Source organism: Eriocheir sinensis, chromosome 40 (assembly GCF_024679095.1).
Source record: "Eriocheir sinensis breed Jianghai 21 chromosome 40, ASM2467909v1, whole genome shotgun sequence".
Taxonomy (NCBI): Eukaryota; Metazoa; Arthropoda; class Malacostraca; order Decapoda; family Varunidae; genus Eriocheir; species Eriocheir sinensis.
In genome coordinates, this window is record NC_066548.1 from 10,395,254 (window position 1) to 10,413,652 (window position 18,399).

The 18,399-nt window shown below is 46.3% G+C and overlaps 2 protein-coding genes and 1 long non-coding RNA gene across 3 annotated transcripts in view; all 3 read left to right on the forward strand.

Moving 5' to 3' along the window:
* The window catches only part of LOC127009350 (uncharacterized), a 5,978-nt gene extending 2,984 nt beyond the window's left edge, over positions 1-2,994 (forward strand). The window contains exons 1-3 of the long non-coding RNA XR_007761885.1: positions 1-576; positions 840-1,413; positions 2,251-2,994. The exon at positions 1-576 is cut by the window's left edge and continues 2,984 nt beyond it. This is a non-coding gene — a long non-coding RNA (uncharacterized LOC127009350). The remainder of the gene's footprint in view (positions 577-839; positions 1,414-2,250) is intronic.
* A 1,759-nt stretch (positions 2,995-4,753) lies between these two features.
* LOC127009345 (retinol dehydrogenase 12-like) lies at positions 4,754-9,922 on the forward strand. Its single transcript, XM_050882314.1, has 8 exons — positions 4,754-4,918; positions 5,003-5,095; positions 5,985-6,112; positions 6,496-6,610; positions 7,456-7,644; positions 7,852-7,964; positions 8,824-8,913; positions 9,037-9,922. The coding sequence occupies exons 1-8, from the start codon at positions 4,771-4,773 to the stop codon at positions 9,121-9,123; spliced, it is 963 nt and encodes a 320-aa protein (XP_050738271.1). The 5' UTR covers positions 4,754-4,770; the 3' UTR covers positions 9,124-9,922.
* A 3,631-nt stretch (positions 9,923-13,553) lies between these two features.
* Positions 13,554-18,185, forward strand: LOC127009344 (retinol dehydrogenase 12-like). Its single transcript, XM_050882313.1, has 9 exons — positions 13,554-13,638; positions 15,837-15,989; positions 16,085-16,177; positions 16,431-16,558; positions 16,768-16,882; positions 17,030-17,218; positions 17,351-17,463; positions 17,613-17,702; positions 17,828-18,185. Exons 1-9 carry the CDS (start codon positions 13,578-13,580, stop codon positions 17,930-17,932), a joined length of 1,047 nt encoding a protein of 348 aa, XP_050738270.1. The 5' UTR covers positions 13,554-13,577; the 3' UTR covers positions 17,933-18,185.
* The last annotated feature ends 214 nt before the right edge of the window (positions 18,186-18,399 follow it).

Below are 18,399 nucleotides of genomic sequence, written 5' to 3' on the forward strand. Positions count from 1 at the left end.
GCAGTGTGTGTGTGTGTGTGTGTGTGTCAGCCTCTCTCCTCCTCCAAAGGTCAACAACGCGGGCATCCTTGGCCCTGACAAGAGACAGGTGACGGCGGACAGACTCGAGCTGACCACGGCGACAAACCATTTCGGTCACTTCCTTCTGACCAACCTGCTGCTGGGGAGACTTAAGTTCTCTGGTGTTCTCGTTATTGTTGATATGGTGATGGTGATGATTATGATTGTGATAGTGATGGTGGTGTTTGTAGTGGTGGTGGTGTACAACCATTGCTGCTAGAACCAACACTGTTAGAGCATTCATAACATTGTTCGTTTATTACAAGGGACTTTAGAACAGTTTGCAGAGTTATATCCTGAAGCAGTAACTTAAAACCCTTTCCACAGGTCGTCTCAGGGAGTCAGCACCCAGCCGCATCGTCACCGTGTCCTCCCTGACGCACGGGTAGGTTAGTCAGCTGGACTTGGACGATCTCACTCTGAGCAACAAGTACGCGTCAATGCACGCCTACTCCGTCAACAAACTGTGCAACGTTCTCTTCACTCGTGAACTGGCGGACAGGATGGCTGGCACGGGTGAGATGGCCGAGATGATTGTGTATGTCTGTTGTGCTTTAGTATTGAGGTAAAATATTCGTCTTTTGCAAGTCTAAATTGTTATGGTACTTTTCTTGTAATTCCTTCACTTTAAATTTTATTGGTAGAATAAATTTAGATTTATAGAAACGGAACATTCATTCTCTTGTGTACCTTTGTGCTCAGCTCGCTTCCCTGTGTTTTATGCTATGCCGATACGGATCCTTGTTCCCTCACCCTCGCTCCTTGTCCCTCCCTGCCAGGCGTAACGGCCAACAGCCTCCACCCTGGCGTCGTGCGGACAGAAATAGTTCGCAAAAGATGTAACTTCCTGGTATATTTCGGTTCCTTCATCATGGTCTTCACCTCGAAGGTAAGGAACTTGAGTGTTTGTTTTCTCCTCTGTCTCTGGAGTACTACATTACTATAAAAGATTTCCTCCAAGATGTATACTGACCATTACTCCCAATTCTAGAAAACATTTGCATAATATTAAGACGTAGGAGCAGCAAAGAGCGGGATGAGTGATCCGACTGATTTGTTGCCTACACCCGGTATCCAGACCCCCTCCGCCAGCCCCGCCCACCCGTCACTGCATAACATTACCTCACAAAGAAGGCTGTGTGTACCTTACCCACCACTTGTGTTATATGATGAGCCCTTTTACGAGGGTAAAACAAAACAAATAAATATAAAGTGTCTCCCTCTATCTATCTATCTATTTCACCTTCACCATCATTATCCCAGGACGCTTCCGCCGGAGCCCAGACCACCATCCACCTAGCGGTGTCGGAGGAGGTGGAAGACGTGACCGGCCGCTACTTCGCTGACTGCAAGGTAACGTGACACACACACACACACACACACACACCACTCCGTGGCGCAACACCACTCCGTGGCGCAACTGACACCACTCCGTGGCGCAACTGGATATAGCGCTGCGCTGCCAGGCTTCACGGCCCGACAGGACGGCGGTTCGAGCCCTCTCAGGCCGGATTCTTTCCGTTGACTAGGAGTGGTTACTGTTCCTCCTTGAGCAAGGGGGATGGGGTGTGTGATGTGTGAGGTCCTGGCAGTACCCATAGATCGACGATAAAGAACACTTGCTCATGTCGGGAGGGTACCTGCTGGCGATTACGAGTCCAACACGTGATCAGGCCGTGGTGAATTACACACACACACCCATACACACACACACACCCATACACACACACACACACACACACACACACACACACACACACACACACACACACACACACACACACACACACACACACACACACACATACACACACACATACACACACACACACACTATGCATCTCCGTTAACAAAACAGCTTACTCCGACACAACCCCTTCCAGCACTTCAGTTCCTGCGGCCTACGTACATCTGCAGGACTCAGCTTCCCTACCACTCCTCTCCCTGCTCCTCTCTCCCATCATCATCATCATCATCATATCTTCAGCAAGTAGTTCACTGCAGGGCAAAAGTTTTTTTCGAACAACGTGCTCTGTCCTACCCCGGCAAATGATCTAATAAAATTCCTTCACCTGTTTTTTATGTCTGCCCTGCACACTTATGCATGGTTAATAACGCAGTTAACTATAACACAGCCGATCTCTACCAAGTCTATCCCGTCTCATCATTAATGTCATCGTACACCTGCAGGAGGCAGCCACCTCCGAGCTGGCGCGCCGCAAGGACCTGGCCACCGCCCTGTGGGAGGCCAGTGTGAAGGCCGTCGGGCTGAAGCAGCACGAGACACACTGCTGATTGCTGACTTCCGTGTTCTCGCAGATTAAGTACCGTTCGCCCCCTCCTGATTCTCTCTAACTCCCTGCAGCTGCAACAACAGCAAAGTGACATACTGCCAAGTGCTGACCACCTCAGTCAAGCTGAATCAAGTCCCACGCCTGCTCTTGACTCTTTTGGAGTTCCTGCAGAGAAACAAACGGACAGACAGTTAGACAGACAGGGATAGGTGGACAGGCAGACCCTCTTAGTAAAATATTAATAAAGACAGCTCTGCACAGCGTCCTTCTGTCAGGTGTCAATCCAAACAAGGTGTTGATCATTCCCTGCCCTGTGTTCACCGCCGTGTCTGCAGCGGCGACAGTGTTCCCCGGCAGTGTGTTGGGCGGCGACTGTAAGGTTAAATATTTCCCAGCCAGACGCGACACGCCGAGTTGAAGTTGATATAAATACCAGATAAAAAAAGAAAGTGTATTATCTTATATCCCCACAATTACTGGGCTCTCAAGGTTTGTCTGTGGTTGAAGGCCATGTTCTATTACTTATGTGCTAGTTCCCAAGGGTAAAAGAATCTTCTAAAAACGGGACGGGACTCAAATTTTGTCGATTAGCATTAAAGCCTTTATAAATACTTGGTGTGGTCCCTCCTCATGTAATTTATATATATGCTATACTTGGACCCAAAATATCTCCTCTAAGATAGTTTTGTTATGCTTAATATTCCAGGAAGGGAGATTTGGGTCATTACGGAGCAGAGCACAACCGTGAAAACTGCTTCCATAAAGATGATCATTTGTGAAGTAAAACGAAGGAAAGGGAAAGTTGTCTGAAAGATGTTTGTGGTGTTTGTTTGTTTGTTTGTTTGTGTGCTTTGTTTGTTATAGCTGTTTCGTTTGTGTGTCTATGAATTGTCTTTTTTTTGTTTGTTTGTCTTTACTTTCCCTGTTTGTATTATTATTGTGTGCGTTTCTTTATTCATTTGTGTGTGAACTTTTACTTGTTTGCATTTTCTTTGGTTATTTATGTGTGTGTGTGCGTGTGTGAGAGAGAGAGAGAGAGAGAGAGAGAGAGAGAGAGAGAGAGAGAGATCTCTCTCTCTCTCTCTCTCTCTCTCTCTCTCTCTCTCTCTCTCTCTCTCTCTCTCTCTCTCTCTCACGCACACACACACATAAATAACCAAAGAAAAAGCAAACAAGTAGACAGACAATTACGTAACCAACACGCTGAGGATGAGAGAGAGAGAGAGAGAGAGAGAGAGGAGAGAGAGAGAGAGAGAGAGAGAGAGGAGTTTCTCTGTTCTCTCTCTCTCTCTCTCTCTCTCTCTCTCTCTCATCCTCAGCCTGTTGGTTACGTAATTGTCTGTCTATAAGTCACTGGGCACGTTGAGAGGAGAGGCGCCGGGGACCACTGATAAAAGTAATGAGCTACGTCCGACAGCAGCATTGCCACACCCTCTATTATATAATAGTTGATACCAACATCAACCCTTTAAACAAAGGAACAAAATAACTGTGTCTCGGTGTGTACGAACTGGCTGATGTTTAATAAGATAGTCTCGGAAATATATAGCCACCAGTTTCACATTACTAAGCTATACTATACTATATGGACTTCAGCTGCTCAGTAATGAAAAATAGCTATAACTGTGTGTGTGTGTGTGTGTGTGTGTGTGTGTGTGTGGCGTCACATGAAAGGGTCGTTGTATAAGAAAACGGCAACAAGGGTAAAGTTGCCAGTGTGTCTGTGAGTGCCGTTGGGGTTGGTTCAGGTAGTGTTGCCCGTCGTCGTGGTTAACAGGTGATTATTTTGCTGATTACTCTCTCATTCTTAGCACGGACTTTAATTTAACAACATTACTGCCTTCTTTACCTAATTCGGTTCTCCCCGAATGAACGAGCATCTTGGCTATGGTTACATGACCTTGAAGGACTTATACAATCCACCTCACCACTCTCGAGCCCAGCTGCCTCACCGCCCATCTGCTGTTCTATAATGGCGAAGTGTTCTTACCTTTTGTGCTGAGAGAGAGAGAGAGAGAGAGAGAGAGAGAGAGAGAGAGAGAGAGAGAGAGAGAGAGAGAGAGAGAGAGAGAGAGAGAGAGAGAGAGAGAGAACTTACGAGTTCATTATTTGCTGAGAGCACAAAGCAAACCTTTTCTTGTTTATTTCCTCCTCTTCCTCCTCCCAGCGTCTTCCTCGTGCGACGAGTACATCATACGGGTCTTGGTTGCCGCATCATACCTTCCTCCGTCGCAGCTTTCCAACTATGTCAGTCCGTCAGTGTCCACCTCCAGAGTTCATGCTTGTCAAACACAGACGATGCTGCATTAAGACGTCCAAGGCGTGAGGATGTATTACATCGACCGTCACAGCCACAATTACTGTTGACCAACGAGCAACACTATTTACTGTTGTTACAGGCACAGCAGCAGACAGCATGTTGTTGGAGATGGTGGTGCCTATGGTGGTGGCGGTGGTAGTGGTGGCGGCGAGCATGAGGATGTGGTACGTGTGTACGTCAGGTCGCTGCACCAGCACCAGGTCCATGGCGGGCAAGACGGTCATCATCACCGGCGGCACGGCAGGTGTGTATGTGAGTGTGTGTGTGTGTGTGTGTGTGTGTGTGTATCAGACATGGAGAATAAACACTCGTGTTCTTCTTCCTTCAGGCATCGGGAAGGAGACGGCTCGTGACCTGCTCCGGCGCGGAGCCCGCGTCATCCTCGCCTGCAGGAACCAGGAGAAGGGCACCAGGGTGGCCGGTGAGTGGCGACGTGTGGACCGTGGAGCTGTTGCGGTCTTGAATGTTTAGTTACTAGTCAGGAATGGCGGGTGTTTGGCACGTAAAGGTAATCAATGATAAAACATTGTAACTGAGTGCCTCGTTTATCAGCTACCTGTGAGTCGGCTTCTTGTCGTTATAAAAAAGTAACAATGTAATTATAATAATAATAATAATAATAATAATAATAATAATAATAATAATAATAATAATCGGTTTATTCAGGAAATTGCAGCCGTTAAGCTGAAAATGTACATATTAATATATAGTGCGTGGCGTGCCGCGTGTCGAAACCATTAGTACACCGGGTATTCGATATATGGGAGTTCGATAAGTGCGAATTCGCTCATATGCGACTAACCTAAATGTGCCAAGTATTCGTTTTATGCGAGAAAAAATCGCTCTTATGCGAGAAGCAGCGCTTGTGCGACTGGTTGGTGAGGTATGGTGGCCGACTCGCACTAGAGGGCGGCGGGTGCAAATATTTTCCCGCACTTTCTTCACCTATAATTAACCTTTTCCTCCCTCTGATCTTTTAAAGTTGATCCTCAGGTAGCTAATTATCAGCTTAAATCGTTTATCTCTACTAATGTGCTTTATTGTTGCTTTAGTGTTTTATTATTGTGAAACGGTGCCGGAATAAATAGTTAGAGGGTTCGAAAACGGGTCGTGGAACGTAACCCACTATACTTAATGGGATGATTGGTTCGATATATGCGAATTCACATTATGCGAGCTTTTTGCAGAACGTAACCCTCGCATGTAACGAATACCTGGTGTACTTTGAAGAGGAATTCGTTTGCGATTTGGAAAAAAAAGATGCCAGGTGTCATCTGTAACACAGGTACTAACACAGGTGTTCGCCACAGGTGAGCTGCGGGCCGACGTGGGCGATGTTGGGGAGTTGGTGGTGCGACACCTCGACACCTCCGACCTCGCCTCCGTCAGAACCTTCGCCAAGGAAGTGCTGGACGCCAAGGAGGCCATCCACGTGCTGGTGGGTGTGACATGGTGTGGCGGCGGTGGTCGCGGGGTGAGGGGGAGGGGTGGAAAAGAGGTACGGTGGTGGGAGGAGTGTAAGTTACGGAAGTTGGTCTGGGATGTAAAAATAAAATAAGCCTTGGATGAAGAGGTTAAGGCAGCGGAGATGGAAATGAAACACTGTGCATGTAAGAGGATGTTACCACGAGTATTAGTGCCACTTTCAGCATTATGTAATTGTTCTGTTAATCTGTTTTGGTCTTATATTTTTCCCCCTCAGTGTCTGGGCCCGTCACTTGTATTTCTATATATTTTTGATTGATTTTCTTTCCCTCCACACAAGTCCTTTATGCACAGCTGCTTGCCCTTTCATGTGACGGTCTGTATGTCTTTCTGTAGATCAACAATGCGGGCATCCTTGGCCCTACGAAGAGGCGAGTGACGTCGGACGGCCTCGAGCTGACCATGGCGACCAATCACTTTGGTCATTTTCTGCTGACCAACCTACTGCTGGGTAAGATTATTCGGTAATTATTGAGAATCACTACGCGCCTCCAAAATACGATATTACGCCTCCACATTATACGTAAGGGACGAAATACATGTCCCTTAACCATAATTTAAAGCGGAAAAATTTTAAAATAAAGAAAAAGCGGTAAAGGTAGTGAAAAGGCATATACATACATTTGTTTTGGTGTCGGCAGCGGCCATTGTGAGTTGAGCAGTGTTGCCAAGGATCCAACGCTTGGTTAGCGATTAGCCCACACATGTGACACCAGGTCCACCACGCGTGGATATTTTTTTTTCTTTTTTTCTAGAACACGCTCCTTTACCCAAAGGGTTTTGTGAAGGTTTGGGCCGGGTATAGTATTAGGTAAAGGTACGTGTTCTAAAAAAAATAATAAATAACCACGCGTGGTGGACCTGGTCTCATATGCGTGGGCTAGTCGCTAACTAAACGCACCATCGCTAACCCAGCGCACCAGCGCTAACCGGCTCGTTGGCAACACTGCTCACCTCCCAATACTGCAAGAGCAAGAGCCGCCGCCTCCACCAAAACAAATGTACGTATGTATAATATGCCTTCTCCCTACCTTTACCACTTTTTAATTACTTTTAAGTTTTTCCGCCTTCATATTATGGTTAAGGGACATGTATTTCTTCCCCTAAGTATGATATGGAGGCATAATATCATATTTTGGGGGCGCGTAGTGATTTTCAAAAATTATCGATTATTCTCCTTCATCGCATTTTATCTATTTTCGTTTTTGCACATTTATTTATTTCATGACGTAAGCACAAATACATCTATTCCGTGCGCCAATGTTTGTCTCAGTCGCTAATGGCTACTCTCCGCAGGACGCCTCAAGGAGTGTGCGCCGAGCCGGATTGTCAACGTGTCGTCTCGCGGCCACACGCAAGTCCACAAGTTTGACCTGGATGACCTTAGTATTGAAAACAGCTACTTCTCTTGGAAGGCTTATGGGATCACTAAACTGTGTAACATTCTCTTCACTCGCGAGCTGGCGGAGAAGTTAGCGGGCACAGGTGAGGAGAGCCAAGCAGTGAGGGCCACCTCCTGCCCTCGGGCTGAATATTGCTGAAAACCTACTGGGGTGATCGGGTGTTGTAGTCACTGAGTCATTGTTACTAAGGGTTGTTGTTGTTGTTGCTGATGCTGTCTGTATGTCTGAGAGGAGAGACCCTGTCTGGGCGCAGCTTTGCAATGACCCTCACCACTGTTGTCCCCGGCAGGCGTCACGGTCAACAGCCTCCACCCCGGCGTCGTGCGCACCAGCATCTTTGACACCTTGGAATTCGCTACAGGATCTTTCTTCATAAACCTACTGTTGTTAGTGCTCTCCAAGGTAAGAGACTGTATGTACCTTGTTTGATCCATTTTTTGTTAGTTCTAATCTACTTGTGAAGCACAGTGTAAAAGGTAGAGGATGTCAGATTCTGTCAATGTTTTACCTCTAAGCACTTCAAGCTCTGCCTGTACTGAGAGATGCAGGGTAAGAGATAGAAAGCACAGTCGGCAGGCGGTAAAGACTCGGCTAGTGTGTCAGGAGACGCTCAAGAAGCCCTACGAACGCTCCCCATGTCCCTGATAAAGAAATTTCATGTTTGGGGAGAACGTCAGTATTATGCATTCATTATTCTGGGTCACTTGTAGGGTACAGTGCGGCCATGTGCAGAAAAGGCAGCACGTTAGATAAGACTAGCTGCGGGAGGCACCTTCATATATATATATATATATATATATATATATATATATATATATATATATATATATATATATATATATATATATATATATATATATATATATATATATATATATATATATATATATATATATATATATATATATATATATATACAGTGGGAATGCTTGCCAGCACTAAGGCAGTGCATGGTTTCGGCGTCATCCAAGAGTAATACCCAACGAAAAATCGACACACGTTTACAATGGCCAGTGTTCGTAGAGGGAAACGCTAATCATCTAATTTAGGAGACTAAATTATAATTGTCGGTTGAACAGTTCAACGGAATAAAAATTGAATAGTATAAATAAAATCAAACCCATTGCACTCATATCTATTTTTTTACTAATTAAGTTTTCTTATTTTTTTTTATTGGACTGAGAGCATACCGAATACCTAATTTAGACCATAGCGTTTGAATAACCTGTGCTTGTAATATTTTTTTCTCTCACCAATCCAGGACGAAGTCTCCGGCGCCCAGACCACTATCCACCTGGCAGTGTCAGAGGAGGTGGAGGGCGTGACCGGCCGCTACTTCGCTGACTGCAAGGTAACGTGACCCAGACACACAACACGGGTATAAAGCTAATGCCACAACTGTACCATAACACAACGCAACGAATCATTGTCAGGTCCTTTGCGTAACCTCAGTAATGGCGTCTTACATCTGCAGGAGGAAACCACTTCCAAGCTGGCGCTCCGCAAGGATCTAGCAACCGGCCTATGGGAGGCCAGCGTGAAGGCCGTGGGGCTGCAGTAGCACGAGACACACTGCTGAGTGAGGCACACCACCATCCGCCTCCTCCTGACTTTCTGACTTCCTGCAGCACACACTTCTTGCCCCTCCGTCATGAGTCTTCCTTGCTTGTTCAGGGTCTCTGGGCCAGTGGACCGCCAGCACTCCTCGGGCGAGCAGCCGGGTGGCCCTTCTGCAGAGGTGAGGGTGACCCCTCTGCGGTTATAGTCGACTGCTGGGCTGCTCGCTCGTGCACCGCTACGGGCTGCTCCCTGGGCGCCTGCCCGGAGGGCCCGTGCCTCCGTCGCTGCTCGCCGGCTGTTACCCGTGGCTGTGGCGGCGGCGGAGGTGTCCCTAGACCCGCAACGAGCTTGCATTGCTCGCCCACCCTTTACAGGGCCGCCATTTGGCCAAGGCCCTGTCCCCCTTTTATGGGGGTTAATCTTAAAGGAAGGTCTCTGGGATACTTTCTTGTTGTCACGCCTGAGGCATGATTATTAGCCTCCCTGACCCGCCGCTGACTTCCCGGCCCCAAAACGTAATGTCATCGTGACCAACAGCGTAGCGCTGGTGCTCATGGCTTTCCTGACCCGACACAGTGTGTGTGTGGGTCTGTGTGTGCTCCTTACCATTGCGCCTAAGAGACAATGCTTACAGTTTCTGGTAACAATGCTCTGTGTGCTTGAGGCAGCGGGGTGAGTGGAGGGACGGCTTGTCGGACACCTGATAACGCGAGGTGCTATCTCAGTATTCTCTTCCTTCACGAAGTCAAGATGTCGGATTTTTTTTTTCCTTTAATAAATGAGAAAATTAAAATAAAGTGTCTAGTAGTTTAATTCCCTTACGTATATTTTATAAAACATAGAATTATAATACATAACATGTGGTTTTAGATTATAAAAGTATCAATACACAGAATTCTTATCTTCGTTCTCGGTATAAAGCAGCAGAGTAAATGTGCTGCTCCCAGTGTTCTCCTTGACGGTGTGTGGAGTGTTCGCAAGTTTTAAAAATGTGAACCTTAATATTGTTTCTGACTTTGGTGCAAACACCATGCTTAGGAAAAATGGAATCACAGTCATTACGAAATAGAGAATAGCCATCAATGTTAACAACTGAATTCTTTATAACTGGCTGTAGCCATGCTTCTGTAACTGAAAATTTGACTATATCCTCCTCATGGCAAAATTTATTCGCGTAAAAAACTTTATTAGATAGGCAATTTAAATTGGAAAGTGCAATATTAAAAAGTTTAGAACATAGGATATGAGTGTTGGGTAACGCTGGTGGAGCTAGTTTTTTATAAGTATGACCAGCAGCGTGGCCGTTACTAGCTGATGTTGAGTTTACACTGCGGACTCCATCTGAGGACGTAAATCCACCAGTAGCTGAACATCTGGGATTCAACATCTGAGCCCAAACCACGAATGATCACAGAGCCAACTCTTTTCTCTCTTTCCCTGATTTCCACAGCCTCCTCATGCAAGATATTCCTAATTTCTGTGGGGCTAGGCATTGGAACAGATCCAGGAGCTGGAGTGACTGGCCCTGAACCTGCATGATCTAAGTACTCTGATCTCATCAGACAGCTTGGTAACTGCATTACTCAAGCCTTTAACAGTTTCAAATTGTTGAGCTAGATCATTGCTATACAAGGTTGTTTTTGACTACGTCCTAGCCGACAGGAAGTACAAACATAACAGACGCCAAGAGTGGAACATTCCACATCATTATTGAAAGCTTTGAGTGGAAGGCCAAAACACTTTTGAGCACCATGAGTCCAGGTCTGGCAATGCTCACACTCGAGAGAGTCCTCCTCACCAATATTTACGCCACATGTACCACATGAAAAAGGTTCATCACCGCGGCCGGATGCCGAAGCAACCCCACCAGTGCTGCCTGCAACGCCAGTGTCATGGCCCGGTCCCGGGCCATTGCGGGTCCTATAAATCCTTCCCTGCTTACTAGTCAGACGAGTGTGCACTCAGGTGCATTCAGGAGATGGTGCATTACGTCCAACTTCCCTCAAAAACCTCACCCACCCCTCCAATCTCTTCCCACAAACCTTGGTAAAGATTCGTTTTAGGTCCGTGCCAGTATCTCATTATCTACCTTATAAAACATCAGTATCTCTTCATATATCTTTTCTACAAACCTTCAACAGTCATGGAAACGCTTTGAAAATCCAATTCAAGGACTTTTTTTTTACTCTTGAAAATAGGGAATAATGTTTACGAAAGCGCGTCGCCTCCTCTGACGACGCTGCAGCCGCCACAGACGCAAAATAGCTCGCAGAGGGTTTAGGGTCGGGGAGCATATTTAAACTACTCCAACCGAACTTTACGATCTACTAACGGGGGGGCTACGCCCCCCTCGACCCCCCCTTCTAACCAGGGGGGCTACGCCACCCCCTGGACCCCCCCCCCACATATATATGTGACTTATTTCAGAGAGGAGGTATTTCTCACACCACCGGCTGCACCGTCGCCAGAGGAGGCGACGCGTTTCCGTAAACATTATCCCCTATTTTCAAGAGTAAAAAAAAAAGTCCTTGCATTGGATTTTCAAAGCGTTTCCATGACTGTTGAAGGTTTGTAGAAAAGATATATGAAGAGCTACTGATGTTTCATAAGGTAGGTAATGAGATACTGGCACGGTCCTAAAACGAATCTTAACCTATACACTCTTTCATTCTATCTGTCTCCCTGACTTTCTCAATATTTACTTTCAGGCACTCCACATTTATCAGACGTGACGACCAACCAGCCCATCTCCACCACAACAACCATGGTTGTTGTGGTGGAGACGGGCTGGTTGGTCGTCGCGTCTGATACGGGTACTCAGGCGCCGCGCTCTTGCTTTTGCTCTTGCTGTACAGGTGACCCGTTAGAGAGCTGCACATGAGGATGCGCATGTACTTCTGTTTCTTTTCTTCTCATCATACTTCCTTAAAATTTCATACTACAAAATGTATCAACTAAGATAACAAGATATATTACTTACCTTGCATATGTTTCCCCAAAGTAGAATATTCCATCTCTTGCAGTTACAGGATCGAGGCACTCGATCGCTCGACCTTTACTTAGGAGCCAAAATAATCTTGCGTCACCGAACTATATAGAACGTCCGAGTTTTTTCAAGTTAATTATGAATAATTATCATCACCGTAGGTAAATGTATATGATAAATGCGCATCAGCATAAAAAACGATACCTGGCAAGTTTTGAGTATCGATGCCAGGTGTCACAATAAGCAATATGCATGCAAAATAACATGAAAAAAAAAAAAACTTAAAACGTATTTTCAAGGCTGTTGGTGCATCAGCTTCGAATAAGTATTACGTTCTAAGTATTTCATGAAGCATTACATCGAAGACAACAGCTTAGCAACGAAGAAAAAATTGCAACATTAACAGTCACCATGTATTTCGAATTACAGTATTTTAGCTGTATTTCATTCCATCATGATAAAATACTATTTAGATAATATGAAAGGTATTCGTGTCTCAGCACACAGTCAATATTGCATTCCAAATGTTAACAAAGCCTCAGTCAAGAAAATGAAGCCATCGCATGCAAAATGCATGTCACATATAACAGTCGGATCTGTATTCTCGGTTGCAGTTATTTCCTGTTGGTGTTTACGGGAAAAGTACTGTAAAAACAACAGATTTTTTTTTACAGTGTAGCTGACTGTCTCGCGGGGCAGGTTGTATGCCCTTGTCTTACCGGAAGCCAGTATTTTAACCGGATATTCCAGAATATTTTTTTACGAGGCTCGAAGTGAGTTCCAATAGCAATTGCTAATTTCATTAACTTATTTTACTGAATGGCGGGTATTAATCTCTCTTTATTTAGCAGTCATGCCCTTAGGGTAAATTACAAAAGAGTTAATTACTAATGCAACCTCTGGGTAGTAAAAAATTGCCTTCATTGTGGAAAAACTTAACCTGGCTGCCCAGCTTCGCTTTCAGATCCCAGCCCATTTCCTAGACAACACTTAATTCCTAACAGATAATAATAATAATAATACCACCACCACCACCACTACTACTACTACTACTGTGTGTGTGTGTGTGCGCGCTCCTTACTATTGCGCCAGAGACAATGCTGGCAGTGTCGGGTAACAATGCTTCGTGTCCTTGAGGCAGCGGGGTGCGTGGTGGGGCACGGCCTTTTATATAGAAGGCCGTGGGTGGGGCGGCTTATCGGCCACCTGATAACACGTAGTGCTCTCTTCGTATTCCCTTCCATCACGGGGTCAAAATGTCGGGAGGTTTTCTTTTTTTCTTTCGACCATCTCCTTTTCTTTTAATAAATGAGAAAATGAGAATATAGACTCATTAGCAGTCTAAGTTCCTTACGTATAGTTTAGATAACATAAAATTATAATAGATAACATGTGGTTTTAGATTATAAAAGTATCAATACACGGAATTCTTATCTTCGTTCTCGGTATAAAGCAGCAGAGTCAATGTGATGCTGCCAGTGTGCTCCTTGACTGTGTGTGGAGTGTACGCTCGCTCTCTCGTCTCCACAGGTAAATAAAACATTAACATCCTGCGAATATGAGGTTGCCATTGTGTTCCTTACGAGTGAAGGGCTCATCCTCGGCCTGTTCTCTCAGACGGTAATCAAGAATCGCTCAAACCCGCCCACTCCCCAGACACCAATGCCCACCGAGTCCTCCACTCCTCTACCACCTTGCGACAGCACAACTCACCCACGGCATTCCTTAAATACTTCACACTCCTTCCAAGCAGGCTGTTGCTGCTCGGAGCCATCAGCCAACACGCCGTCATCTTGGTACTGTGTTGACCTTGACCGCTACTCGGATCCTGTCTCGCTCACTGCATGGCCTCATGTTGTTGCTAGGCTCTCTCGCAATCTGGATCTGGATCTGGATGATAATGCGCAGGGCACCTTTCAGTTGCATAACACGCATATTTGTGTTGGCTGTTGGGGGGACGGGGGAGCCGAGTGTGCAGGGGAGGGAAGTGAATCAAGTGTAGTTGTTAGTGTTGGTGTGTTGTAGTGACAAGTGACTGTGTATTTATTTTCTGAATGAGTCTATTGTACCGCAGTCTAAAACCTGTTGAGGGAGGCTGTTCCTATCACGTATGGTACATGGAAAGTATGAGTGCTTGTATGCGTCAATGTTAGTGTGATATGTTTGGTATTTATGCATGGATGTGTGTGTTACAAGTACGTTGATTGTTTGCGTTGTGTAAGTATGTGTGTGGGTCAATGTCAATGTGAGTGTTTGTGATCTCGTACATAAGTGTAAGCGCACTTTTTTTCCTCCTTTTCCTCACCCCTCCTACTCCTGACCGCGGTACTACCGGAAACACCTGCACACACCTGCGCTTGTTTACATCCTACCCACCCTCCAGCAGCAAGCAATAAACCTTCCAGCTACTGCCCAGCTACACTCGAGTAATATTGTCGTCGCAGCACGCTTATACGAGCGATTTCATCTTCAAGTCTGTGTGCTTGTCTGCGTATGTGAAGAGATTCCATGTTTACCTGTTGTTTGATCCATGTTGTGATTCCAGGCGTTCGAGTGTAATTGTTTGCAATGAACCTAGCCGCCTTGGTGTTGATTTGTTCTAACCTATCAATGTTTCTGTGTGTGTAAAGATCCCACACCGTGGAGCAGTACTCAAGTGTTGGTCTCACAAGTATGTCATTGTGTTTAACGTCAGGTGTGCAGTTGTGTAAATTCCTCCTCAGGAACCCCAGTGTTCGGTTGGCTGTGGCACTGCTGTAGTCTATGTGAGTGTTGAACTTTAGGTTAGTGGAGAGGAGGACACCAAGATACTTGTGTGTGTGGAATTATACTAGGTCGGAATTATGAGATGTAAGTGTGATGGATGGGGTTATGAGGTCTGGTAAATCTTAACAGTTTACATTTGTCTGGTCTGAACTGCATCTGCCAGGTGCGTTCCCACCGCTAGAGGGCGTCTAAGTCGTTTTGTAGTAGTCTGCAGTCGTCAGTACTCTTTACTGCTCTAAACAGTAAACTATCGTCGGCTAATAGTCTAGTGGTAGAATTAGGTGTTGAGAGTGGAAGATCGTTAATGTACAGGAGGAAAAGAAGAGGGCCTAGAAAGGTGCTTTGTGGGACGCCTGAAGAAACAGGGACAGTGTCAGAGGAAGATCCGTCAAGAAGAATGCGTTGAGTCCTGTTAGTAAGAAATGCAGTGATCCAGTGAAGAATAGGTCCTGAAATACTGTAGTATTTCAATAAGTCAGTCTTTTGTGCGGAACTTTGTCAAAGGCTTTGGCAAAATCTAAAACAATAGTGTCAATTTCTTTAATGTCACGTCGGTCGAGGAGTCTCGTAATGTAATGAAATGTAGTAATGAGTTGCGATTCACATGAGCGTTTGGGTCGAAAGCCGTGTTGTGAGTCAGTAAGGATGTTGTTTGTGTCAAGGTGATTCATTATGTATTTACGTATTGTGTTCGAAAATTTTACATGGAATCGATGTTAGTGAGATGGGGCGATAATTGGATGGGTCAGCACTACTACTACTACAGTTACTACTACTACAGTTACTACTACTACTACTACTAATAATAATAATAATAATAATAATAGTAATAATAATAATAATAATAATAATAATAATAATAAAAATAATAATACAGCTGCTGCTGCTGCTTCTGCGGCTGCTGCTACTCCTCCTTGGATATGTTTCTGCCGTTGTTGTTACCACTACTCCTCTTGTTACAGGCACAACAGCAGACAGCATGTTGTTGGAGGTGGTGGTGGCGGTGGTGGTGGTGGTTGTGAGCTTGAGGACGTGGTACGTGTATACATCAGGACGCTGCACCAGCACCAGGTCCATGGCGGGCAAGACGGTCATCATTACCGGCGGAACGGCAGGTGTGTGTGTATGTGTGTGTGTGTGTGTGTGTGTGTGTGTGTGTGTGTGTGTGTCAGACATGTAGAACAAGCACTCAGTGTTCGCCTCCCTTCAGGTATCGGGAAGGAGACGGCTCGTGACCTGCTGTGGCGCAGCGCTCGCGTCGTCCTAGCATGCAGGAACCTGGAGAAGGGCGCCAGGGTGGCCGGTGAGTGTCGGAAAGGGAAAGACAAGGACCGCCGAGACAATGCCTCTGGCGTCTATAGATGAATGTCGGAAAGGAGGGAAAGGGAGAGGTGGATGGGAAGGAAAATGAGGCAATGCCAGTGTCAAGTATAGTAGGATTGTAGACTCGTAGAGGCGGGGAGTGGTACGAGAAAAGGTTGACGCCAAACGCTGAAGCAATATCATCGTCTTCTAGTTGGGAGTGTTTGAGGTACTAACACAGATGTTCGTGATAGGTGAACTGAGGGCCGAAGTGGGCAGCGTCGGGGAGGTGGTGGTGCGTCGCCTCGACACCTCTGACCTCACCTCCGTCAGGACCTTCGCTAAGGAGGTGCTGGACACAGAGAAGGCCATCCACGTGCTGGTGAGTGTGGTGTGGTGGCGTGAGAGGAGCGCGGATGAACGGGTTTTTATATATGATTATAATGTATTTTCATCCTATTACTGGCATTTATGTATTTCTATCTGTGTTGTTTTGTACGTATCATTATTAACTTTTAAACAGATTCTCTTTATATCACCACAGACGGGTTTGCCTTCTTGCTGGTTATTCATCATCTTCCGTGTCCTCAGATCAACAATGCCGGCAGGGCAAGCCCCGAGAAGAGAGAGGTGACGGAGGACGGCCTCGAGATGACCATGGCGACCAATCACTTTGGTCACTTCCTGCTGACTAACCTGCTTTTGGGTGAGCGTGCAGGACCTCTAACTAAGGGTACTTAGCAGACGTGTGTTCATAAGATGAGATGGCAAAGTTTTTCGAGTCTTTGCAAATGCGCTTTAGTGTGGAGATTTTCTTTATTTGCTGATTATTGGCCCCTGTCCCTTCCTTTAGGTCGTCTGAAGGAATCTGCGCCGAGCCGCGTCGTGAATGTGTCTTCCATGGGACACAGGTGGGCCAGCAAGTTTGATGTGAACGACCTGACACTTAGCAGCCCGTACGACCCTCCGCAAGCTTACTTCATCAGCAAGTTGTGCAACGTTCTCTTCACACGCGAACTGGCGGACCGACTGGCGGGCACGGGTGAGTTGTGCATGCTTTCTGCACGCATGGTAAAGGACTCTGTAAGTTCCATATTTACCCGAGATAACGCTCAGGACGTATGAGATGGTTAGATTTATATAGTACAACCCCCCTTTTCTCCCTCCCCGCCAGGCGTAACGGCCAACAGCCTCCACCCCGGAGCCGTGAACACAAACATCCTCAACAGCCTCAGCTTCTCCTTCACGTCGGCCCTCTTCTCGCTATTCCTAATTGTCTTCGGCAAGGTAAGCCGCTGCTGCCTGACGTGTGATTTTTTTTCATTTATATTTAAAAACGATAATGATTCAATAAACGTCACATCGTAGAACGACGCAACAAACGTGCATCTCCTCTTTACTATATATTGAGCGGCTTTCATATTCTCTCCGTCCAGGACGCGGCCCTCGGCGCCCAGACCTCCATCCACCTGGCGGTATCGGAGGAGGTGGAGGGCTTGACAGGCATCTACTTTGGTGATTGCAAGGTAGGGTGACCCACACACACACACACACACACATACAGCATGATTTTTTTATTACAAAAAGCATACCATAACACAACTCATCAACAACTCTTCCCGTGACTCAGTAATTTTTGTAACACCCGCAGGAGGAAGTCCCCTCCAAGCTGGCGCGCCGCAAGGACCTGGCCACCGCCCTGTGGGAGGCCAGCGTGAAGGCCGTGGGGCTTCAACCGCACGAGACACACTGCTGACTGCTGACCTCGACGGACATCAGTTGACTACGCAATTCCTACAAATGCTCAGCCTTTATGAAGCGTCAGTCACGTGGAGCTCGTTTTCCTTGGCCTGCGTCGGCCCTTCAAAGCGTTACAGCCCCGCCGAGCCCTCCTGCCTGAGATCGCCGGAAAAAACGCCAAAAACAGCCATTATAGAAATGGGCAGACCCCATCCACGACCCTCTGTGTCTCTGAACGACCTCACTGAATAAACAAACCTTATGAATTATTCTTTGGTCTCAAGCAGTAGCCCATTAAATATATTACCCTTATGACCTGAATCATCCAGTCATATTTGCATCTAATTTCCCTCTCGCTGGCCATCATGACCGCTGCCTCGACTTTCCCGAGAGTCACGCATGCCCCGGCTCGCCGCGACCGGGACTAACGTCACACACACTAATGCTCCGAACGAAAGATTCAACCAACGGCCATAGGATGCT

Bases quoted from the DNA above. Each gene is read 5' to 3' on its own strand.
- LOC127009345 (XM_050882314.1), top strand. From the start codon at position 4,771: ATGTTGTTGGAGATGGTGGTGCCTATGGTGGTGGCGGTGGTAGTGGTG. The intron at 4,919-5,002 runs GTGTGTATGTGA...TTCTTCCTTCAG, and splicing joins CATCACCGGCGGCACGGCAG to GCATCGGGAAGGAGACGGCT. The intron at 8,914-9,036 runs GTAACGTGACCC...TTACATCTGCAG, and splicing joins GCTACTTCGCTGACTGCAAG to GAGGAAACCACTTCCAAGCT.
- LOC127009344 (XM_050882313.1), top strand. From the start codon at position 13,578: ATGCTGCCAGTGTGCTCCTTGACTGTGTGTGGAGTGTACGCTCGCTCT. The intron at 16,559-16,767 runs GTGAGTGTGGTG...CCGTGTCCTCAG, and splicing joins AGAAGGCCATCCACGTGCTG to ATCAACAATGCCGGCAGGGC. The intron at 16,883-17,029 runs GTGAGCGTGCAG...CCCTTCCTTTAG, and splicing joins GCTGACTAACCTGCTTTTGG to GTCGTCTGAAGGAATCTGCG.